Here is a 26,698-nt window from a genome sequence, read left to right as displayed (position 1 = left end):
GCGGTGTGGGCTCCTGTTCCGCAGCACCCCGGGTCACCCCCACATCCAAGGTGGTGAAACAGTCCATTTTGGTTTGGGTGGCAGGGGTCTTGGCCAGTCTATCCGTTCTGCCCATGGTGGCGCTCCGTAGGGCAGAGGACTCCCAGAGTCCACGCAGACTGGCCTAGCAGCAGGGGGCCGGTGGTCTTCCCTGGACAGGCCAAGATCAGGTAGGGGGGCAGCCGAAGCAGAGGAGGAAGCCCACTCAAGCCCGCTGCCGCTCGGTATGTGCGGCTGACTCCATTTCCCCAGGCAGGATAGCCCTCCATTGACAGAAGGGGGGTAGAGGAAAGAACTCTGGACCAGGGCCGCAGGGAGGACCCCGCCCGCAAGGCCCACAGAGCACTCAGGCAGGGCGGCAAAGGAGAAGCCAGAGGAGCCGGCGGAAGAGGCGCCCCCACGGGCCCCGCACCACTTGAGGCCAGCGGCCGGTTCCACCCCCCTTTAGGCTACAACCCCGATGTGTAATAGTACAGGGGAGGGGGCCACTCCAGAACCCGGGCTCCAGCAAGACGGGCCCGTGGTCCCAATAGATGCGGGATGAGGGGCCACAGATGGAGGTCTGCACGTGCAGCTGGGTGCCGCTCGGCGTGTGCAGTCGAATGCCCTTGTTTAAGAATCGCTGCCTCTGCAGATGGTGGGACGGAATCATGGCTTTGGGGTCCGACCGGGGGGGGGGGGGTGCGTGGGGGGATCACCTCCATAACCGCTCTGGCACTCTCCTCAGACTAGGCAGTGTTAGGCCGGGGGGGCGGGCGAGATGGCGCTGAGGGGCCCAGTCACGGGCTTCCTGCTGCTCGATGTACGCGGCCGATATTGCCCCACAGGCCACCCCCAGCCAGGGGGCCGCCATCCGCCGCAGGCCGCCGCCTCAGATACCACAGAGACCGGGAGGTGACCCAGCCGGGCCAGACGAAGGGTGATACCACCCGAGGCTGTCCCCACCCCAGTCAGCTTCCCACAAGAGGGGGCGGAGGCCCCCAACAAATGTCCCCGGACCTTCTCCACCACCGGGACTCACCCGCTCGATGGTCCGCCATGCCTCGGCTCCCGGGTAGTCAGAAGCGCCTCGTGGCAGGTAGGAAGCGACAGCCGCTGTCCTCCAGCCCCCGCCGCCCGATATAGCGGCCGGGACACAGTCCCAACCGCCGTTGCAGGAACAGGCAGCCGGGCCACTGCCTACTGGGCCCGCTCCCTCCAGCGCCAGCAGGGTAAACTAGGAGGCCTCGGGCGGAGAGAAGGATGCAGGTATCGCCTTGGGCCGGCGCTGTCCACCGGGCGATCCAGCAGCAGGAGGGCCCCTCCGCTCACTCAGGTGTGCTGATAGGAGGCCAGACGCCGCGTTCAGGGCGAGGGGGCCGCCATCTTGGCCGCGAGGCACGGCCGGCCGATCTGCACCATCGGGACGATGAAGCTCGGGACTCCGCGCATCCAGGAGCACAACCAGAGGGGACAACAAAATTCAGGACAGGATGGCCCGCAGAATGTGAGGAATGTGAACGGATGGCGGAGGGGTCCGGGAGCACTCTCAAAGTGCGTCCACCATCCTGGCTCAGTAAGACACGCCCCTTTTTTAAACTGTATTTATTGATAAAAAAACCATACAGTGCGTCATGACAGTATTAGGCAGGATTTATCGTTTGATATATACTAAGAGCATATATGATCTAACCAGACAAAAAATACATATGGGGTCACTTGGTTGTTAAAAAACAACAAAGAAACAGTTACCCATCTCTGTTCAATCCTCTATCTCAGATCCATCCTTAATGAAATGATCATCATAATTGTGAAACATACACAGCAGTTGGGGCCATTGCAATATAGCCTCAGATGCCCCCTCATCACTACATGAAAGCTTCATATGCTGTTCCTCTACTACCCACCATTCTATCAGGTCCCTCAGCCAATGTATCAGCTTTGAGTCCTTTACCCCCATCCAGCCAATGGCTACCTGTCTCTTTGCCAGCAACAAGGCCAGCTGGGCTAGCCCATAGAGGATCTTGCGTCCTCTAGGATGCCTCACCACACCCAAGAGGCAGGCCAGCGGCAGTGGAATGTTGATTCCTGTGGCCATTCCTATGCGTGACACCACATGTGCCCAATACGTTTGAACTTGGGCACACTTTCAGGGTAAGTGTAAGAAAGCGCCCAATAACATCCCATGAAGTAAGAACAGTGTCCACAAGGAACTTATTCACAAACAGTCATTAACAATTTTGGAGCAAAAATTAAACTCCCAACCGATTTAATCCACAAGCCAAACAAAAGTATCTAGTTACTCTGGAGTACTTATTTATTTAAACAAAAACAATTAATTGCACAATTCACAATTATATGAAAAAACATTTCAGTTTTCAGGCACAAAGAGAAGTAGTGAAGAAAGTGAAAATAGAGCCCAGTGTGAGTAGTAGTAGCCTACAAGGTGAAATAGGTGTATAAAAGGTCTTTCTTTTAAAAAACAATGAGGAGCATATAAGCGTGTAACGAGTCTTTTTTGCTCTCCCTTTGTTGAAGTCGACGACGTTTCAACCCTCTCTGGGTACGGGGTCTCATCAGGACATTATCTGGGGACTACAAACAAGCAAAGTGTGAGTGCCCGAATTGCACTAATTATATAAGTGAATTTAGGACTCCAGTAATTCGTTGGCTTACCTAATTACGTTCAATTTGAATTTGAAGAATGGTAGATAGTATCTATCTGACGAAATCTAAAATGCAAAAATGATATACAAGGAATTTCACAAGTATATCCTTATAGATATATATTTCTTTATACTGTCACTGAAAAACGGGAGTTGTATCACTTATCCGGCCCATAAGGAGTTATTCAATTCATAAACCTAAATAGGACATCTTCCTAATACGGGCTAAAACCATTCTGGTATAGTTCCTAGGTGTTTATCACACTATAGTAATCTACATGGAACCATACTTATCTCCGCTATTCACACCATTATGTATGTCACTTACTTGGAGTATTAAATATCTCCGCGTTCTCCGTTTAAACAATGGCAAGGCTTCCCAATTTACAAGTGCTATTTTGGCCAATCCGTATGATGATCTATACAAAAGCAATATAATAAAGGACAATCGGTAACTGAGGTTATACTAAACCGGTTACCTTCTTTTGTGAAACAATATTACTCACAGGGCTGTTGTGAGGATCCAGGGTGTCCTTGAACCAATTCTGGCTGTACTCAATATGCCGGTAGTGAATACCTATAGAGCAATGAGGCCAAAAGTTAAAGCCAAGCCTTCACCTAGTGAGATAATATAAACGAGGCAGTGCGCGTGAATAACTTACTTTTCCAATAATACACGAATAAGGAATCCAATTACAGGATGATTCAAGCATCCAAGTCGCCCGCGCAAGTCGGTGAACACTGACCCTGGAGGCGGAAGTATTTAATCCACCTGGAGGCCTGCATGTGTACAGGGGAGGAGCCGAATTCATTGGCCGCCATCTTGAAGAGGGGTTTTCTACTCGTATCATTAAGGATAACCAGGATCAATCCGCCGTACAAGTGGCTGCACGCTAACCCCGGAACCGGAAGTGCTTGATTCAACCCCGACTCGTGCGTATGCACAGAGGAGGAGTAGGGTTACATGGCGGCCATCTTAGAGGGGGGCTTTAGTAGTCAATAGTCGGTCCTTCTGTGTGAGGAGGACTCGAATTTATAGAAAACGATGTATTTGGCAAATATGAAAATGTAAAACCAAGGGTTGCGTGCAGATACGGGAAATATGTGAACCCAAAAATTGCGCTCGAAAAGGAATATAATTATATATTTCAATCAGACCAAATGAAAACGGTGTACTCTGGGGTAGTTGAGGGGTCCATACACCTGAATAAAAATAATTTGATAGGCAACTATGTCCAGGAGAGCAAAATAGACTAGTTGGAGGTTATCGATGAGGTATCATCATACATTGTTCATACACATGATGTTTAATCATACTTAAGTTGGTTTTAACCAAAGATGTATTAATACTTCAGTACTTGCCGCTGTACCGAACAATTCAGGGCAACATATCATTTTTTGGTCAAGATACAATTTACATTAGTATGATTTTGTATGTGTGGAGGCATCCATGAGGACATCAATGAATCAAACATTACAATCAAAATTCAAGTGTAATCGAAAATCGATGTAATTTCGAAAGCTGACAATCTACCTAATGAAGTTCTAATATAGGCCCCATAACCTTTCATTTCCAAGAAATAATAATAAAGACTGGGCACATTATCATGGCTAGAACTCTTTTCACTTGCGTGTTAATGAAGTTCTAATATAGGCCCCATAACCTTTCATTTCCAAGAAAAAATAATAAAGACTGGGCACATTTATCATGGGTAGAACTCTTTTCAATTGTGTGTTAATGTAAACTAATGAATTTCCGCCATTCTTCTAGACTGTTAAGGCCCTGAGTTGTCGATTGACACTTATCGATCCATTTACATTCCAGTGTCTGTAGCAAAATTGACATATCCCCTCCCCTGGGTGGCAGTTTAGCTTTTTCAATAACTTGCCACCTGATGTCATCAGGTGAGTGAGCCTTCTCCTTATAATGCTCAACCAGTGGGGCATTTTCAGTAGAGCACCGTATTCTGCTTCGGTGTTGGCAGATGCGGTTTTTGACTGGTTGTGTGGTCTGTCCAATGTAAATCAGCTCACATGGACACCAAATGCAGTATATAACATTACAGGTCGCGCAATTGGAAAAATCGCGCAAGATGTAATTAATGTTGGAATGTGAGAAGGACTTGGTTTCCTTAGTGAATTTACAAGCGATACAACTACCGCATTTATGATGTCCAGTTATAGGTGGTAGTGACCAAAGGTCCGTGAGGCTACTTTTCGTTTCCTTGATACTCAGAATGTCTGCTTCTCTGAAGAAATCCGCCTTCTGATTCTGAGTGCCAGACTTAAAGAGGGGCTATCCAAAAAGATTAATAAAAACTTCAATGAAACGCGCATGGTTTAGTCCTCGCGAGACACTTTTGGAAAAATCTGTAAAAAGACCATCACCCCAATTGGTATGTGTGACCACCTTCTGCCCCTTAAGCACACAGATTCAAAAGACCATAAAGAAACACTGGCTCACATTGAATACTCTCAACATCGGCCGTGAGTTGCCAATGTTATCCTTTAGAAAAGTGAAAAACATACGAGACCATCTGGTCCATTCCGATACAAGTATCAAGGAAACGAAAAGTAGCCTCACGGACCTTTGGTCATTACCACCTATAACTGGACATCATAAATGCGGTAGTTGTATCGCTTGTAAATTCACTAAGGAAACCAAGTCCTTCTCACATTCCAACATTAATTACATCTTGCGCGATTTTTCCAATTGCGCGACCTGTAATGTTATATACTGCATTTGGTGTCCATGTGAGCTGATTTACATTGGACAGACCACACAACCAGTCAAAAACCGCATCTGCCAACACCGAAGCAGAATACGGTGCTCTACTGAAAATGCCCCACTGGTTGAGCATTATAAGGAGAAGGCTCACTCACCTGATGACATCAGGTGGCAAGTTATTGAAAAAGCTAAACTGCCACCCAGGGGAGGGTATATGTCAATTTTGCTACAGACACTGGAATGTAAATGGATCGATAAGTGTCAATCGACAACTCAGGGCCTTAACAGTCTAGAAGAATGGCGGAAATTCATTAGCTTACATTAACACACAATTGAAAAGAGTTCTACCCATGATAAATGTGCCCAGTCTTTATTATTTTTTCTTGGAAATGAAAGGTTATGGGGCCTATATTAGAACTTCATTAACACGCAAGTGAAAAGAGTTCTAGCCATGATAATGTGCCCAGTCTTTATTATTATTTCTTGGAAATGAAAGGTTATGGGGCCTATATTAGAACTTCATTAGGTAGATTGTCAGCTTTCGAAATTACATCGATTTTCGATTACACTTGAATTTTGATTGTAATGTTTGATTCATTGATGTCCTCATGGATGCCTCCACACATACAAAATCCTACTAATGTAAATTGTATCTTGACCAAAAAATGATATGTTGCCCTGAATTGTTCGGTACAGCGGCAAGTACTGAAGTATTAATACATCTTTGGTTAAAACCAACTTAAGTATGATTAAACATCATGTGTATGAACAATGTATGATGATACCACATCGATAACCTCCAACTAGTCTATTTTGCTCTCCTGGACATAGTTGCCTATCAAATTATTTTTATTCAGGTGTATGGACCCCTCAACTACCCCAGAGTACACCGTTTTCATTTGGTCTGATTGAAATATATAATTATATTCCTTTTCGAGCGCAATTTTTGGGTTCACATATTTCCCGTATCTGCACGCAACCCTTGGTTTTACATTTTCATATTTGCCAAATACATCGTTTTCTATAAATTCGAGTCCTCCTCACACAGAAGGACCGACTATTGACTACTAAAGCCCCCCTCTAAGATGGCCGCCATGTAACCCTACTCCTCCTCGGTGCATACGCACGAGTCGGGGTTGAATCAAGCACTTCCGGTTCCGGGGTTAGCGTGCAGCCACTTGTACGGCGGATTGATCCTGGTTATCCTTAATGATACGAGTAGAAAACCCCTCTTCAAGATGGCCGTCAATGAATTTGGCTCCTCCCCTGTACACATGCAGGCCTCCAGGTGGATTAAATACTTCCGCCTCCAGGGTCAGTGTTCACCGATTTGCGCGGGCGACTTGGATGCTTGAATCATCCTGTAATTGGATTCCTTATTCGTGTATTATTGGAAAAGTAAGTTATTCACGCGCACTGCCTCGTTTATATTATCTCACTAGGTGAAGGCTTGGCTTTAACTTTTGGCCTCATTGCTCTATAGGTATTCACTACCGGCATATTGAGTACAGCCAGAATTGGTTCAAGGACACCCTGGATCCTCACAACAGCCCTGTGAGTAATATTTTTTCACAAAAGAAGGTAACCGGTTTAGTATAACCTCAGTTACCGATTGTCCTTTATTATATTGCTTTTATATAGATCATCATACGGATTGGCCAAAATAGCACTTGTAAATTGGGAAGCCTTGCCATTGTTTAAACGGAGAACGCGGAGATATTTAATACTCCAAGTAAGTGACATACATAATGGTGTGAATAGCGGAGATAAGTATGGTTCCATGTAGATTACTATAGTGTGATAAACACCTAGGAACTATACCAGAATGGTTTTAGCCCTTATTAGGAAGATGTCCTATTTAGGTTTATGAATTGAATAACTCCTTATGGGCCGGATAAGTGATACAACTCTCGTTTTTCAGTGACAGTATAAAGAAATATATATCTATAAGGATATACTTGTGAAATTCCTTATATATCATTTTTGCATTTTAGATTTCGTCAGATAGATACTATCTACCATTCTTCAAATTCAAATTGAACGTAATTAGGTAAGCCAACGAATTACTGGAGTCCTAAATTCACTTATATAATTAGTGCAATTCGGGCACTCACACTTTGCTTGTTTGTAGTCCCCAGATAATGTCCTGATGAGACCCCGTACCCAGAGAGGGTTGAAACGTCGTCGACTTCAACAAAGGGAGAGCAAAAAAGACTCGTTACACGCTTATATGCTCCTCATTGTTTTTTAAAAGAAAGACCTTTTATACACCTATTTCACCTTGTAGGCTACTACTACTCACACTGGGCTCTATTTTCACTTTCTTCACTACTTCTCTTTGTGCCTGAAAACTGAAATGTTTCATATAATTGTGAATTGTGCAATTAATTGTTTTTGTTTAAATAAATAAGTACTCCAGAGTAACTAGATACTTTTGTTTGGCTTGTGGATTAAATCGGTTGGGAGTTTAATTTTTGCTCCAAAATTGTTAATGACTGTTTGTGAATAAGTTCCTTGTGGACACTGTTCTTACTTCATAGTAATACCCAGTTCACAGGGACATATGGGTTGCTCTTGTTTGTTATGAATACAGTAACATCCCATGACGTGCAAAAACAGCGGCCCTCTCTGGGTCTATTTTATTAAGGCCATACGGAGTAACATATGTACGATGCATAAAAAAAGAAGTGCAGAAGTTTAAATCTGTTAACACAAGACACATTGCGAACAAGAAGTAACGCAATTTCAGAGTCCGGATAAGAGATGGGTATGCCGAAACAAAGGTTATTAATCTAGGATTGTAAATCTCAGATCCCAATTATGCAAGAAAATTCAGAGAACTATATTCCCAACAGTAAGCCTTGAAGAAGGCCGCAACAGTGATGGTGTCATACACTAAAGGCGTTCATGCGATTTAAAAATAGTATTTTTATTTTTAGAACTTAGTTGTATGAATATTTGACCCCTGCTGCCCAATCTATGATGTAATACTTTGAATCTAACGGAAAAATTAAAAAATGTATTACATTTTTTCTTTCATTTCATCTTCACAGATGTCAACGCCAACAAGTTCTTCAATGCATTTGCAAAATTTCAGCATCCACAACAATGAGCAGTCAGCACATCCCAAGTCCGCCACCTGTGAATTAATGTAAATAAAAACAAATTAGGCAATACATTTCAATGCAGTTTATGTTCCAACTTAAATGTACACAAATGGCGATCACACGTGTAAGGTGATTCAGGCAGTTATTATACTCAGGTGGATTTTAGATAAAATAAGAGTGAAGATACTTACTACTAAATTATTTGTGCTCGATTGTAAATGATAATGTGAAAACTAAATGCATATCAAGGTACTTCATGAACACTTCAACGTCTAATGAGCGAAGCAAGGAGTTCCTGAAAGTGCAGACTTTTCCACTATAAATAGGATTTTTTTTGCATTGTCACAGTGTTGGTGCCCCAAAATGGAGCCCATTTGGTCCAGGTAGCTAGCTATCAGGATGCCTGTGAACAAACGTACGGTCAAGATTTAAGAGAGAGATCAGCTTATAGCAACCACAACAATAGAGTCTTTGCCTGGTTTTGGGATAACGGACAATAGGGCATGCCACAAGGAGTTGCACACCCTACCCGATTGTCCCAAAATGTTTAAGAGTCTTCCTAAGTTAGGAACCAGAAGTCTGCAGAAACATTTGTAAATTAGGGTCATATAGCTATCGGGCCTTAGGGCCTTGCCCAACTTTAACTTAAAGTTACTTCTAATAACATCCTCAAGAACTAAGGGCTCGTCTAAAGCTTATACTTTAGCGTCTATTCACTTTCTGACCCTGGTGTGTGGCTGTAAGATTTGGCTTGTGTCTCTTCTATAATGCTTCTTCATCATATAATTCCTGACAGAAGTTATGAAAGTCATGGGTAATGTCTGCCCTTTGAGGCCTGTCCTGCAGTCCCATCCGATAATTCCCTCACTCCCTTACTGATGGTCTTTGCTCTCATTTGCATGGCCAAGAGCTTGCCCACCTTGTTGACAGAGACTTTGAACCTCTGCCTGTTCTCATTCGAGCATATCCTGCCTTGTCCAAGTCAGGAGCTCACAAATGGTCGTGCAGCGGATGGATTCTGGGCCACCTCTTAGGTGCCTGAGTATATTTATGCTCTTTTTCTAGTAGGCCTAAATCAAGTTTGAGATTTACCTTAACATCGGCCCTCATCTTATTACGGCAAGAGGCTGCTGACATGAAGAGAAAAAGCCAACCCACAACACCAGTTAGTGTCTCAGAGTATCATTATCAGCACCGCCTCGTTATTGTTTTTCCATCATGAAGTTGGTGATGGTCTCTTTAATCTTATTCTTAGAGCTCTATCTTGGAGTAGGTGATCAATAAATCTTCAACTAACCTCTTTGTTTTTAGGTTTTAGTGTTGTGAGTGTACTCCTGAATGCTGCAAGGTTTGATACAGCTACGTGGCCTACACTACATTCTCTGACTTGCGGTACTAATCTACAGCCCACTAGAAAGTGATGTAGCCTAATGTAAATGCAATGGGAATGTGAGTAATATCTGTAACATTGTATGTCAATACCTTTACACATTAGTCAAAGCCTTTGAATCAAAACACTTTAAATTAGATCACAGAAATGCCATGTCCCAAGTCCAACCTGTTGTGTGGTCCCTCGAGCCACCCATCAAGTCACTGCTACAATGACCTCCTATGTTGAGGACGACAGATGCCCGACTTCATGGAAGCCTTCAGGTTTGTGTTAATGCTATACAATGATGTCACCATTATGATCTGGGACCCTAATGAGAAAACTACAGTTAATGATCTATCTGCCTCATCCGAGATGCCTCTCTTAACTTTCCCCTGAAAGTATTTAGCACATAGTATTGCAACTCCCTCTTTGTTAGGAAGGCCTGAAGAGAAATAGTAGAGGCTCATCCAGTCATGTTTGATCAGGTGGGTCTCTTGGAGTAAAACAATCTCTTCATCTGTTGACTATAAGAGATTGGTATTGGTATTAAGCTCCCCAACATTCAAGCTTATGATTTTTACCATTCTGTGTAAGCCTATATAGTGGAGCTTGTGTTACGTCTCACCATGGGGTGCCCCATTTATTGGGAGCGAGTGATATCAGTAAATGTGACACATTCTACTTATCATTTCCAGGTGTGGAAACGGGAAACAGCGTTTACATCGCATGCACTACAACGCATGCAATTACAACGCGGTCGTTGTTACAATGCAAGCCATTACATCGCAAGTCGTTTCTACAACTTGCTGTAGGGGGCGCGCTCAACTAAGGAATTGTATAATTTACTATTCCAACACCTTCCATACTGTTGCACACTCTGGAGTTGGAATAGTAAATTATACTATTCCTAAGTCCAGCGCGCCCCCTACAGCAAGTCGTAGAAACGACTTGCGATGTAACAACATCAACCGCGTTGTAATTGCATGCGTTGTAGCGCATGCAATATAACATCGCATATTCATGGAAACGCAAGTCATACAGCCCTAAAGCTGGCCCTGATCTGTGGCCATAAACTGCTGCGTGTGCTCAGATATACTGATGTATGCTCTCAGAATTTGACTCAGTGTGAGGTCACCCTTCTAATGCTGTAAATAAGCAATGTTGTTTATTTCCAAAGAAACATTTAGGATAAAAGTTTCAGGTCTAGCTAAATCAGTGCCTAAGGCTGTGTCCCACTGTCTGGCAGCAAACAGAGCTGTCACTCGAGTTAATTACAGCTATTTTCCATGACTTATGAACCCACAGCTTAACTGATTCATCAAATACACTGGACAGCCTCAAATACTGCCCATGTTTCTATTATTACTGCAGTGTCATACAAATATTTTCCTATCACCCTGGCACCAGTACAAATAGCCATATTTATCCTTCTGCAAGACACACAGGTGATTTAGAGCTATATTTGTAACGGAAAAGAAACACAAGACAGACAGGTGTTTGTGTATGAATGAATGAATATTGCATTTGTAAAGCGCAACTGTCGCTCCCAAAGGAACATCCTGGTGCTGCGCCGTAGGAAGCAGGGTTCTTAACAACGTGATTGACCAAGACAAGAAATCGCTGAATAAGTGTTAGACATAATGAGTCGGGGGCAGCAAAAATCTGGGTCTTCAGATGTTTTCTGAAGATGGATTCAGATTCAATGAATCTCAGATAATTGGGGAGTTGGTTCCAAGCCTTAGTCCCAAAGGCAGCAAAGGATTTGCCTCCTTTGGTTTTGAGTCTAAAGGTAGAGGGTTTGAGAAAATTTGCATATGGGATCTTGGGGCTGAGCAGTGGTGTAGTGGGTGAATTTAGAGATTATATATTTTGGAGCTAATGCTCTATAGGCTCTGAAAGTGAACTGGAGAATTTTTTAAAAAAGGACCCTCTTATGCACTGGCTACCAATGTAGTGCTTTAAGAGCTGCTGAGGCTGATGAGTGGCATGGCAGTTTCAATACAAGTTTGGCAGCCGCATGTTGTACCACCTGCAATTTCTGAATAGTTTGTTTAGTTGCACCTGAATATAAACTATTGCAGTAGTCCATTCTGGACGTTATTAATGGAAAGGACACTGTCTTTCTTGCTGTAAGTGGGAGGTAGTCAAATAATTTTGACTGTGATATTATAAAATTGAAGCACGTTCCTTCAACTGCAAGGGCTTGTCGGCGAAAGGATAAAGAAATTTCCCTTTGAGGTTTTTTACTACCTCAACTGTAGTAAGGGGCAGAGGTACAGAATTCGGCCACCATAGCATAGGGTCAAAGGAGTTGGCTTTACTCAGCAGCAGCATCTCAGTCTTATCGGTATTACATTGTAATGGTTGGATTGCATCCACCAATAACTTCTGTTAGACCAAGTTTGAAGTTAAGCTCAGAGCAGATGGATGCTTTGCCCAAAGTCAAATCAGATGCATGTCGTCGGCATAAGATGTTGTTTCAATTCCAAACGAAGAGATCAACTAAATTAGGGGTTGGGGGGGGTAATATATAAATTAAATAAAGCAGGGCTAAGTGATGAGCCCTGTAGTACTCCTGAGGTGAACTTTGTTTCGGGGGTTAGAAAATCTCCTAATGCCACTGTTTGTCTGCCATTTGTAAGGCAAGATGAGAAATACCTTGGTTTTTAAAACGTTGCAGTACAATATCGTGAGAGATGGTATCAAATGCAGCTGATAGGTCTAATAAAATCAGCACTGCATTTTCCCCAATTTCTAAAGTTAACTTTAGAGTATTTGAAACTTTTAGCAAAGCTAATTCCGTAGAGCGCCTAGGGCGGAAGTCAGACTGCCGAGGCTGGAGAATATTAGCCTATTTCAAAAACATAATTAATTGGCCACTTAAGCTCCTGCTGGGGAGGGGGGGGGGATTTTGTCATTTGTTAACAAAGGGGTAGAGCTAAATTCACATAGAATGTCAGCTTCAAAAAAGGAAGAAATGTGATTACATAAAGTTTGTGATGGGGGAATCTCTCTGACCAGTACTTTCGGTTGTAAAAATGATTTAGCGATCACAAAAATAAATTTGTGGTCATGTTGAGCTTTGCCAATCTGCTTAGAAAAATAAATCTTTTTCGCTGACTTACTCTGCCCGTGGTACATTTTTAGGGCAGTTTTAAACTGCATTCGGTCTTCTGCATTATAGGCTTTCTGCCACTTCCACTCAATTTGTTTGCAGTGAAAATGTTGATCTGCTAGAGCATGAGTGTACCATGGGGCTGAGAATGCAGTTCCCTCTTTGTGGGAGTTTCTGGGGCTAATTAATCAGTGACATGAGTGATCCAGTTCTTGAAAGCCAACATTTCCTGACAAGGTAGGGGTAGAAATGGATACACGTCTAGTCACCTTAGGATCAGACAACAGCTTGCCCCATTTGTCCATAGTTTGAAGGGCAGGATCTGGGGCAAGAGGTAGGCAGGCTGGCTGAAGGTGGATGCTGAACCAAATCAACATGTGATCAAATTAGAAATGTTAGAGCAGATACCATCTAAGATATGTCATGCAGAGTGTGTAGGTAGAACCACCAGTTGCTGCAACCCAAAGTTATCTAATGTATCCATTAAGTTGGCTACTTCCAAGTCAATGCTGCACCCAAATTGGAGGTTAAAATCTCTCAGGATGGTAACGTTTGCATAATGAAGCGCAAAGGGGGCTTGAGTTTCTCCTAAAGAGGTTAGAAAACAGGAGCTTGGGTGTGAGGGATGATATATAAATACCCTGCAATGGATAGGGAAGGGCTAATCTTGAAACAGAATCCAATACTTAGTGCTCCTTTAAAGGAGTCTAAATCAAAGGTTTGGCATTGGAAAACATCTTGTAAAATAACTGCCAAACTGCCACTTCAGGACACTGGTTTGTCCTGTCTAAGGATGGTGTAACCTGAGGGTAAAACATGAACAATATCAGGATTGCACCATTCCTTGAGGCACAATTCAGTAAACAAAAGGAAGTCCAGCTGGAGGTCAATAAGCAAATAATGGATCTTTTGGGCATGTTGGCTCAGGGAGTGGGCGTTGTATACGTCTCTCCTCAAACGCTTTCGTAATAGAAAGAGGTAGGTCAGCAAAGGATCCAAGTACTAATCTACAGATTCGACATGCCGGGGGACCTTTCATTTTGTTTGGGGAAAGAACGAGCTAACCATGCATAGTAGTGTCAACATTGACTTTAAAAAGGCGGAGGACATCATACCTGACTGTAAACAGGCAGAGTGGGTGGCGCTGGTTGCATTCCGGTCACTGACAGGCACAACAGGCTTTCCATTGGCGGGCCAGCAGCCCATTAAGTATCGGAGACCAAATGGAAACTAGAGCGCCAAAGCCAAAAAATGGCCGCTCTGAAAAAAACCTCCAGAAACTCCAGGAAGTGGAGTTCAGAAAAGTGTGGAGTGCGATGTCACAAGGATAAAACAGTTCAATTGGTTACCATTGCTTTTAAAATTTCAATATTTCAACATTTAGGTAATGCAAATGCAAATTCCCCACAGTTAAAAGTATAATAAGCAGTTCACAGTCCTAACGTGTAAACCCAAACTAACCGATGTGCACAGTTTATCCCGAGTCAGAAACATGCTGTGCTGTCAGAAAGAAAAAAAACATGCCTGGTGTTCCGCTTTCTCCTCCTTTTATCACAGTAATTTACTCAGGATGGAGGTGGAACAGTGGGACTTGGGGCTCTTGTAGCCGTGACTCTCTAGGCAGACAAGTAACAATTATGCTGTCCTGATAGGTGTCCATCTTCATGCAGGCCGATGTTAAATGAGATGGTGTGCATTAAGGCGAACTCTCTCTGACACTATAAAAAAGAATTATCTCCTTCACAAGATGTTTTTTTTCTTTACTTGCTTCCGTGTGTTGCAGAGCAGAGGTTTGCAACAAGTAAAGAAAACCAGCACTACTAAAGACAGGTTGTTTTTTTTCGGGGAAAGGAAATTTGCGAATTTGCAAAAAAGGAGGGCGGTCTGCTTAATGTAGTGAAGAATGTTTTAGATTTTTGTCCTAAAAATCGGCGTTTCTGGGATGACCCAATGTCCTGATGTTATTGCATCTTGATCTTTTTTCAAAGTCTTCATGTTTCGACATAAAGTCATTGCATGGAGCCTCCAGCACTGAGATCCTGTTGCCAATGTGGTGCTGTTCTTTGGGAACGCTCACTCACCCTCTGCTCTTGGTCTGCAATTTGGGTACACTGCTTCTCCATGTCTTTCTGCAGTTCCCTGGGCAAGTTTTCAGATTGCCCCTAACATTACAGACCCCATCGTTTATTTCTCTCAGGAATTATTGTGAGTATTCTTGTGCAATTGTTTCAAGGGTCCCTTTTCCTGGTCACTCGCTGGAGTGGTCTGGTTGAGTTTGTTAATTTTCACCCTTTGTTGCCTTTTGCCCGTTTCAAAATCACGATGTCCTATATTGATGGCTCTCTTTGATCTTTACTTGCCATCTTGTTGTCTCTATTTAGTGAACTGAGGTCGGACCAGGTGGGTTGTCCTTTTTTCTTGTTGCTAGTCAATTCTTTGCCTTAGATCAGAATGACCTGATAGCCACTATCACTGTTGAGACCGGCAATTTGTTGCACCTTCATTTTCTGATGGTGGTTGACAGGTCATGCGTGTGCTTACATGCCACTTGGGGCTATAAGTTGGTTATTGTGAATGCTTCTGCTTCTCGATGGATGTACCCAGTGGAGGGTTGACAAGATGCACACTTTTTCCCGCATAGGCACTGTGGGCCCTGCGCCTCTCAGTATGAAGAAAATCTTTAACAGTGTGCCACTTACGCTTGTCTTTAAAAAGGATAAGTCTGAACATGTGTGGGCCTGTAACCGGATTTTGTGTAAGTGACTAAGGGTCCTCGGTGCAAAGAGTAAGTAATGATTTGTAGATTTGTACCTTCCTCTAATTATTATAAGGGTTTGATCCCCTTGGGCCCTCTATTTATGGTGTACACTGACAGTTGCATCTCATCATGTCCCAGGACCTATCTATTGTGACTCCAGAGGAGAGTAGTAGTAGGCTCTAATTGAAAGCTAAGGCATATTAGATACACAGCTAAAGTGGTCTAACCAAAGTCAGGATTTCAGACTATTTATTTAAAATGGTTTTGCTGAGTGGTCATACGATATAGTCAGATGAAGAGTGTGCACATGAATATTTGACTGTATTTCAAAACAGATAGTCATGCATGCGTATGTCTGAATATATGGGTAGGACTAGCCACCTGTTTAACTGGCAGGCAATTAATTGGTCTATGCAAAATATCTGTCAGAATATTTCTTTCACATGGGTCTAAAAGAAATACAAGTCGCCAAAAATTATATGAAAAATAAATTACATAGATGTTCTGGTAAAAAGGTTTGTGTAATGCTTTGAACAGAATGGATCAAGGGATACAGAAGAAGGTTTTTGACCTTTACATTGTACCTTTCTTACTTAATCTGACATTTACTTGCTTGCTTTTACTTCAACAGCGCTTTTACTTTCTGAGTCTGCGTTTACCATGCCCAAAGAATCAAGACAACACATTTTAAGGTAAATGTATTTTATCATTCGTATTTAAAAGATACTAAATTATTTGTATATAATTAGAATTAATATGAATCTGATAAGTTTAGGGTTAGGGATATGATAACTGTAAAAAAAACTATTAAGGGTTTGGGTAAGTATTAAACTAGTTGATTATAACAAAAATACAAATAAATGCATCCCAGGCTCGCTATACTTGCCTTGATTGTGGTACGAAGCAAACACAAAGAGATGACGGACAGAGCGCTGAAACTTTTCAGACACTCGCCCCCAGTCACAGATCTGGGTTGAATCCATCATCGTTCTTTAGCTCACTTCGCCACCCCAGTTCAGACACAGCTATATGCAAATCAGTCTTGACCCTGTTTCTCATGGGAACAGTACAGCCCGAGCTGCCAAGCCAGGTCTTCCCTGGATGGGAAACAAGCATCCTGGTACGGGCCTCTGGCTATAAAGGTCACTCTAGGTATTGTCTACTGGCAAGCTCCTAAGCTACATATATATATATCAATCACTCAGTATAATACTATTTACTACTGATAATGGCTGAGTCAAATACTATATTTATTATTCATATTTATTAAGATGTAAGGGTGGAGATCACAGTGGGAGACGAAAGTGACTTTAATTTAATTCCTATTAAGAATTAATTTAATTCTCTAGGAGTAGTTAATTTAATTTTATTATTTCAGTTAAATAACAATGAGGTTAGAATGAGCATTTGGATTACAAAAAGGTTATGTTTTTATTTAAGTAGAATAGGAAAACATGATTTGGGGACAGCTAGTGTGACTTTGGTTTGTTAGAGTGAAAAACGTATTTAAATTGGGGTGCTGTTAGAATAAGGTAACTTAACCCCTTTGCTGCTAGGCCTTTCCCCCCCCTGTGCTAAGCCTTTTTTGGGCTATTTGGGGTAGTGTGCGCTTAGGCCCCTGTAACTTTTTGACCACATTAGGTATCCACGCCAAATTTGCGCCCTTTTCTTCCAACATCATGGGGATTCTAAAGGTACCCAGGGATTATGGATTCCCCTGGAGGGTTCCCAGAAATTAGCCAAAATACAGCAACATTTTGTTTTTTTTGTGAAAAATGGGAAAAACGGGCTGCAAATGAAAGTGTCTGGGTTTTTCTCTGCAAATGGTATCAAAAAAGGGTTTGTGGGGCTGAAATCACCATTTCCCCAGCTTTTAGGGAATGACAGAATTTTGTCAGAAAACCAACATTTTTTACACAGTTTTGGCATTTTTCTGGGACAGCCTATTTTTGCTATTTTTTGTGCTTTCAACCTCGTTCCAGGGCTCACACAAATTTCCCACCACCCAGCGTTCCCCCAGGTCTCCCGATAAAAATGGTGCCTCACTTGTGTGGGAGGCCCAAGTACCCACGACAGGCAAGGGCCCAAAACATTTTTTGATAGGGAATGTTGATGTTGCCTCACTACGTTTTGGGTCCTTGCCTGTCGCGGGAACTTGGGCCTCCCACACAAGTGAGGCACCATTTATATCGGGAGACCTGGGGGAACGCTGGGTGGTGGGAAATTTGTGTGAGCCCGGTGATGCCACAACTTTCCCACACAAAATGTGTGGAAAAAGTGATTTTTTCAGCTAAAATTGAGGTTTGCAGGGGATTCTGGGTAAGGAAACGTTGAGGGATCCACGCAAGCCATACCTCCCTGGAAGCCCCCGGGTGTCTAGTTTTCAGAAATGTGTGGGTTTGGTAGGTTTCCTAGATGGCTGCCGAGCCCCTGACCAAAAACTCATGGGACCCCCCTTGCAAAATCAGGTTGGTTTGTAATAGGTAATTTTGATGTCACATCAATAGATTTTGGGCCCTTCCCTGCCGCGGGTATTTGGCCCACCCATAAAAGTGAGGTACCATTTCTATTGGGATACTTGGAGAAATGCAGAGGGGTTGGAAATTTTTTATTTTCCTCCGCGTGAAAATTTTGGCAAAATAATGTAAGGATAATGTCACAGACACATTTTGAGGTTTGTAGGACATTGTGGGTAAGATAACTTGTTGGGCTCCACAAGAGACCTCACCATGCACTCCCATGGGTGTTTAGTTTACGACAAAAACTACGGTTGTTAAGTTATTCTTAAATGAAATGTACAGCTTGGCAGAGAGACAAAACAAACAAAGATTACTGCACAGCCATCTATTTCTCAAGCACACACACATACTGGTTGGATTTGGCACGAGGGCGAGTGCTGGTTCAGTATATAAATTTTTATTAACAAGAGATTTCACAAAAATTAAATGCACTGTCAATAATTGAAAGGACAAAAAACTGAACCAATGACTCGCAGCTCATGAGCTGTAAAGCCACGTCAAGGCACCAACCGCTTTACAGGCCATTCACACACCTTTCATATATGATACACACAAGACCGTTCACGCCACCAGGCACAAAACCACCACATTACAACATTCACAAAAAGGAACAAGGTACACCCTGTTTGACAAAAACAGAATAGAATTTTTTTTCTACACAACCATCTATTCCTGAAGCACACATACATACTGGTTGGATTGGGCACGAGGGTGAGCAATGGTTCAGTATATATACTTGTATTAACCAGAGATTTCACAAAAAAGAAATGCACTGTTAATAATTGAAAGTACGAGAAACTGAACCATTGACTCGGCACCAACCTCTTTACAGGCCATTCATACACCTTTCATATGTGTGACACATACAGAACCATTCACACCGCCAGCCGCGGGCCCAGCACATTACAACACTCACACCAGCAGACAGCGCCATTCAAGGGCCCATCACTTTCACACGCTCACATTCTTGACACAGCAACCACACCAGCTAACGGATTGCGTGGAGTGGCGTTTGGCTAGCAGTGTGTGTAGTGACCAGCAGCTAGTCACTACTCCCACACCGCCAACCAAGTGTCAGCCCACTCACCACCAGCCAAGCACTAGTCCACGCACACTGCCAGCCAAGCGCCAGTCCACTCACCGCCAGCCAAGCACCAGTCCACGCACACCGCCAGCCAAGCGCCAGTCCATGCACACCGCCAGCCAAGTGCCCGTCCACGCACACCGCTAGCCAAGTGCCCGTCCACTCACCGCCAGCCAAGCGCCAGTCCACGCACACCGCCAGACAAGCGCCAGTCCACGCACACTGCCAACCAATCGCCAGTCCACTCACCGCCAGCCAAGCACCAGACCATACACACCGCCAGCCAAGCGCCAAACCACGCACACCGCCAGCCAAGCGCCAGTCCACGCACACCGCCAGCCAACCGCCAGTCCACGTACACCGTCATAATTTTTTTTAATCAACAAAGAAAACACAAAGCAATTGCAACTACATACCAAACTATAACTACAAAAACGACAGCAGAAACAAAAGACATCATTCTATTGCCAAATGTGAAACTGAACAACTTTATCAAACCATGCAGACCAGGCAGTACACTATTAGACTCACGGTTGCTCCCAAAAACTCTTTTTAGTGTGATACAATCTGAAACATGAGGGCACACACAGCCCAGGATTAGAAGGACAATCGGCACAGTGCATACGACTATCCTTCCGCACACCTCTTCGCAAGCAGACTCTACATCTCTTACAGGGATTGTTTTTTTTAGGCGTGGGAGGAATCAGGAAAGTGGAGATCTTTCTATCTAGCCACATACTCCACCACTCCAACTCTAGGAACACTTGCCTGCTCCACAACAACAAGGCTTCCTATCACAGACTGCTGAAATTGAACAAAAGTCAACTTTGACTCAGGAGAACACTCCTTGTACACAACAAAAGCATTGAAAGTTGCTAAATTGAAGAGATGGATGGCCAACTTTTTGTACCAAATGCATGCCTTACGAATAGCAGTGTAAGGTTCCAACCTTTGATCTACTCTATCAACACCACCCATGTGCTTATTGTAGTCTACATGCACACCGGTTTGCGTACTTCAGCAAACTGACCCCAAACAGCCACAGGTGAAGTACTCTCATCATGGATGATAGTCAGCATGTACACATCCCTCCTGTCCACAAATTTCACAGCAAGTAGTTCATCACTACGCAAGGAACTGCACTACCCCCTCTGAAGTTTTTTGGAAACAAGCTCTTTTGGATAACCTTTACGGTTAGAGCGGATTGTGCCACAAGCAAAAGTGTCCACTTTAAACAATTCCTTAAACAATTGCACAGCAGTTATCAAGGTACAAATGGTGGCCTCTGTTAAACAGTGCTCTAGCAAGATCCCGCACAATTTTCTCTGAAACTCCAAAAGTGGACGGACAACCAGGGGGGTCAATTGTGGAATCCCTACCAGTGTGTACACGGAAATTAAAAACATATCCTGTCCTACTTTCAGACAACATATACAGCTTAATTCCATAACGTGCCCTCTTGCTAGGGATGTACTACCTAAAAACCAAACGGACTTATCAATAGATATTCCTTTCCCTGGAGTACATATTTCTGAAAATCGATCTACAAAGTGATCAAGAACAGGCCGAATCTTAAAAAGACGGTCACAGTCAGGGTGATCTCGTGCCAACGCCAAAGTATTATCAACAAAATGCAGCATCCGAAGCAAAAGTAAATACCGATCACGGGTCATAATCGCAGGAAATATGGCCGTTGCCATCAAGGGACTGGTAGACCAATATGAAGCCATGGACGGCTTCCTTATCAAGCCCATCAAAAAAGTCAAACTCAAAAACTTCTTCATCTCATCCAGATTTGTGGGAGTCCACAGGGTAGCTCTAGAGTGGGTCTTAAGTGTGGCACTGTGGTCCCTCAAAAACTGTATACAAATTAGTCTGCTCAACAATCTCAGCCAAAAATACATCATCCATAAACAACTGAAAGAACTGTATAGGCAAAAAAAAAAAATCACAATCCACTCTACACCCTGCATCCACACTAAAGGCAGGCAAAGCCGGCTGCACCATGTTAGGATCAACCCAGAGTTCAGCACTTCCAGTAGGAAGCCTTGCAGCCTCAGGCTGCAATACCGATGTCTCTTGCTGCACAATTGGCACATCAGTGTCCTCCTCTAAAACAGGCACTTCATCCGCACTGAGAGCACCTTCATCCGCACTGAGAGTATCTTCATCATCCGAGGATTCCATGTGGAGAGAAAACTCACTGCCTGAATCTTCCCCTCCCTCCTCTCCCTCAAACGCACGGTCAGTCTCATAATCCTGCTCAGAGGAAGATTCAAGCAGCATACCAACAACCTGCTGAGCAGTCATTCTACGGCTAGCCATAATCCTTACTAATAAAGGTAACTTGTCAAACAAGTCAACAACAAACACTTTGAAAAATAAGTAATAGACAAAATGTGTATCAGAAAGACCTATATACTCCAAAACGATACCACTCACTTGCCAGAAGCAGCTAGACTCACCACCACCTACTCTGCACAGACACAGTAAGGATCAACAATATCCCACTAAAAAAGAAAAAGAAAAGAAAATTACACATAAGAGAATGCAAAACACATCGCAAAGAATTTCATGCTCAAAACACTACCTATATATGCTGCCATTATGACACCACTTGCAAAAAAATTAATTCATGCATGACAATAATACTCATTTGGAGTAAATACAACAAAAAAGTTTTTCTTACCAAAAAAATGCAACTACGCAAAACTGCAGAACAACCACTACCGAAACCGCAAACAGGAATCAAAAGTTTTACACTAGAATAAAAAGGAAAAATAAAACATTACAATCACATATGCAAATAATGCACTAGTCCACATACTATCCACCAGCCAAGCAAAGGTGGTAGGTGGGCCTAAAAGAATAAGGCCAATCTGCCCCCACAGGGAGCAGAAACAGGCCAAAAATTCACCCTCAAAAAGGGGGCGCGACCCTTGCCCAAGGGGTCATTGCCCAACACTAACATTTAAAAAGCCCTGGTGTCTACTGGCTTCTGCCCCCTAGGGGACAGATGGGCATGAAAACATATGGCCGATCTGCCCCCAAAGGGGCAGAAACGACCACAATAATTACCCGATAAAGGGGAGCGACCCTTGCCCAAGGGGCCGCGCCCAACAACACTAAAGCAAACACAGGTGGCCTAGTGGGCATACAATAAAATTAGTTGTTTATTTGGTCGATCTGCCTATCCAGGGGATCAGAAACGGACAAAATAAATGCTTCCCAAAGGGGAGCGACCCTTGCTGAAGGGGTCGCTCCCCAAAAACATATTGCTCCCCCAAAGGGAGCGACCCTTGCCCAAGCGGCCGCTCCCTGACACACAAATTACATTTTTTTTTTTTAAAAACCCTGGTGGCCCAGTGGGCACACACTTTTTTTTTTTTTAGTTACCACATCTGCCCCCTACACACATTAACCCCCCCCTCCCCCCCCCCCCCCCCCAAGGGGATAACCCTTGCCCAAGGGGCCGCTCACTGACACACAAAGCATATTTAAAAAAAAAAAAATACTTACTTACTATTTATTTTTTAAATCAAGGCATCTGCCCCTCCCCCAAAAGAACCAACTAAACACATTTCTCCCCTAAGGGGGGCGACCCTTGCCCAAGTAGCCGCTCCCCACAACAAAATAGGCATTTACAAAAAAAAAAAAAAAAAAAAAAAAAAAAAAAAAAAACCAATCGAAATACACATATATTTACATATTTAACAAACACCGATCTGCCCCCTCCAAGGGGGCAGATCAAATTAGAAACATTTGACCCCCAAAGGGAGCGACCCTTGCCCAAGGGGCCGCTCCCTGCAACAAAATAGGCTTAAAAAAAACAGGCATTCCTGCTGCACTACCGCGCCCCAGGCACGATCGTGCAGCAGGAATGCTTTTTTAAAAGACTTCGGAGGAAAGGAAAACCCATCCTTTCCTCCGATGCCTTTTAAAATGGAATCCCCTCCCCCTCCAGGAGGACAAACTCACCTCCTTCACCACCGATGCACTGGAAGCAAATGGCTTCCAGTGCATCCGGAATCCTCAAATGACGTCAGCGCGCCTCACGCGCTGACATCATTTGATGACGTGGAGTGGGGGGCAGGGGGAGGCACAAAGATCTGTGTCCCACGGGGGGAGCGCCAGCGCTTCCCCTGTGGGGGGGGGGGTGCCATGACGGCTGGGAGCCGTCATGAGCACACGCCCACTGTGTCTCATGATGGCTCCCAGCCATCATGAGCACCGAAGGGGTTAACATTTTGTAATTGATTAATTACATTAGAGGGGTCAGGAGACCACACTCTCCATGACAGAGAACAAAGATTGGCAAAGTCGATCTTTCTCCTTCGAGGCTGATCTACAGCAAGGCTGAAAAAAAGAAGAGACGTAATGAATTGCCACTTTATTTTTTAGGCGCCTACATGTGTCCATCATGGATGTATGCTCCACAAAAAAACTTTGATTTAAAAAAAATTACCAATCCAAACAAATTTAGCAAAAACAAAAGTAGCAAAAAAGTTTTGTTTTAAAAAAGTACCATGAAAGCATTTAAAACTGTTTATCAAGATAAGCTGGTTGGGGAGGCAGGGAGGTGAAGCAAAACAGGTGGGGCGAGAAGCAGAAGAGCAGATAGGGGTGAAGCAACACGCTAAGGCGGTGGGGTCACATAACACGATGGGCAGGAGCTGAAGCCACAAGGCAGGCGAGGGAGAGAAGCAACACAGTGGGAGGGGAGAAGCATGGGGGAAAGCACACAGGTGAGAGAGACCAACACATGTGAGTGGGGAACAGAATCACGTGGGCAAGTGAGAGCAATGTGGAGGGGGAAGAAAAGCATTCTCATGGAGTGCTTAAACAAAAAGAAAAAAGTAGTTCCTTATAAGTGTGCAGAGGAAGCACAGATGCTAGCCAGCCAAAGAGAAGGTAAAGAGGCTTTGCTTCATGAAATGGACAAACACAAGATGGACAGGCTGAAACAAGGATGCCTAGACATGGGTCCCTTACTCATCGTGCTATTGGAACCAAGCTGCACCTGAATGACAAGCCCCAATCGGGGTAAACCCAGTCTAGGGTTGCTTGCGTTCTGGTTCTGAGAGGACAAAGCTTGCAGTTGTGGCTGGGCTGTTCCTACTAGAGCAGGGTCAAGGCTGATTTATTTGCATATTGCTGGACCTAATCTAATGTGGCATGATGGGTAAAGCGATTGCCTGCCATTGTTAGTTAACTTTCAAGCATAATCTTTTGTGCGTTTGATGAAACAAGGAAAGCCATTCAATAGAATGCAAGCACATAAGAGTGACAGTAAAGCCAACAAATGGTAAGCAATGGGTGGGATGTAAGCTCCTGTATGTTCTTGGTAAGCCTACAATACGTCTTTGACCACCATATAGATTGTGCTGTCTGGTAGGCTGGACCTAAAAAGGTCGGGTCATACCGATGATTAAAAAAAAATTGGTACGCTGCCACCACCAAATTATGTCATTCAACAAGAGAATGGACAGTAGTCCTATACTGACTACAAGGGCACACTTTGTGCACTACTCAAGGTCTCTGAACAAGTTCGTACCTCGCGTTACCAGGGACATGCCTATGCCTCTGTGCACAAGCTACAATAGTATGATGCTGGCACCCAACAAAAAGATCAGGGCACCAGTTTCACGTGCATTTGAACTCACGGCAGGGATACATGCCTATTCACCATGTAATGGACTTTTCACTCCTAATAACTGGCATTCAACTAGATTAATGAAGTACGGCACCCAATGGAAAATGGCACTAATTCCAGGCCTTAACTTGGTCCAAATATAACCATCGCATCAGCCAGGATTCTTTCAATAGGAAGTGTTAGACCTGGTACCATTGGCGTGAGTCTCCCTTCCATTTTTTCTGATTGCCTCCTCTGTTTTTGATATGTTTTGCTGGTTTAGATGCTTTGGGCACTGTGCCACTGCTATTCAGTGCCACAGTGTAAGTACTCCCCATGTTAAATTGATGTATTGATTAGTGACTCCATGATTGGGTTATTTCATTTACTTGTCAGACCCTAGTACAGTGCATCATGTGTGCCCAGGGCTTGTAAATCAAATGCTGCTGGTGGGCTTGCAGCACTGGTCGTGCCACCCACAGAAGCAGCTTGTAAAGTGTGTCTCAGGTCTGCCATTGCAGAGCCTATGTGCAGTCTGGTACTGCCATGCTGAATGACCAAGTGCACCCACTTGCCAGTCCCTAAACCTTCCCTTTTCTTCATATCAGACACCCCTATGGTAGGCCCAAGGGCAGTGTGCATTGTAAGTATAAGGTAGGACATGCCCTGGTGTGTGTGGCATGTCCTAATAGTGAATTACAGCCATTTTCGTTTTTCACTATTGCAAGGCTACCTGTTCCCCATAGGCCAGAATGGGCAGTTTGATTATTACATCTTATAATCCTAACTGACTCAGGGAACATGGTAGAAAAACGAATTTAGTATGCCTGAACTCAGAATGATAAAATACATCTTTTAGCGAAGTTGGTTTTAACAATCTGTGTTTGAAAATACCACTTTTAGAAATTAGGTATTTTCTTACTTAACTGTCCAAGCCTGCCTCTGCTAGGTTGTGTATTGTGTGTCTGGAGTTTGAGTGACAGGGGCTGGGGGATTCCACGAGACAGGGTGAGTCAGCACAGGGCTGAATAGAGAGATCTGCATCTAGATGGGTGGGAGGAGTTGCACCTGGGATCTGAACAGGGCTGTGCCTTCCCTCCACAATGCTGGCTCCACCTCCTGTGGTGCGTCTGATGTCTCTGCCCTGCACTTCCTGAAAGGAAAGAAGAAGTCTTGTCAACAACGTGCTCCAGGACTGACCAGAACTGGTTTGGACTAGGCAAAGGCCTCTATGCCTTCAGAGAACAAAGACAAAAGTAGTATAAATATTGGGACCCAGAGCCCAAGACTTTAGATCACTTCTGGAACAACAAGAAGAAACCTCTGCAAGGAGAAGAACCAAAGGAAGCTGTAGGAGTGGACTGCCCCCCTGCCAGTGTGCTGTGTTGCTGGGTTGACCTACAGTGGTGTCTTCAGTGCCAAGGAGAGGAGTAGGAACTTGTGTGTACTTCATCATCTTGCAGAATATTTCTCCAAGGGCTTGAACATGTACTTGTCTCCTGCTGAAGTCTCAGGGACAACAGACATCACCACCAGCTCCCCTCTGAATTTCCTTGCTGGGAATTCTATCTGCAGAAGCCTGCGTGTCGCTGGGAGCTGGAAGCGCGACATAACAAGAAGCGTGTCGCCGCCGCAGCTGTAGTCATCGCATCGCCGGAGAAGCGTGCCGCATCTCCCAGAAGCATGTCTTCATCGCAGC

At 43.9% G+C, this 26,698-nt stretch overlaps 1 protein-coding gene across 10 annotated transcripts in view; it reads right to left on the bottom strand.

The window, feature by feature from the left end:
- HENMT1 (HEN methyltransferase 1) overlaps positions 1–26,698 on the bottom strand; it is a 660,905-nt gene that overhangs the window by 322,841 nt on the left and 311,366 nt on the right. For all 10 annotated transcript variants that reach the window (XM_085602234.1, XM_085602229.1, XM_085602237.1 and 7 more), the window contains one exon: positions 8,439–8,551. In XM_085602234.1, the coding sequence (XP_085458360.1) occupies positions 8,439–8,551 (113 nt within the window). The remainder of the gene's footprint in view (positions 1–8,438; positions 8,552–26,698) is intronic.

Source organism: Triturus cristatus, chromosome 4_2 (genome assembly GCF_964204655.1).
Source record: "Triturus cristatus chromosome 4_2, aTriCri1.1, whole genome shotgun sequence".
NCBI lineage: Eukaryota > Metazoa > Chordata > Amphibia > Caudata > Salamandridae > Triturus > Triturus cristatus.
The sequence above is the reverse complement of the archived record's forward strand: the minus strand, read 5'-3'. Positions and strand labels throughout refer to the sequence as shown.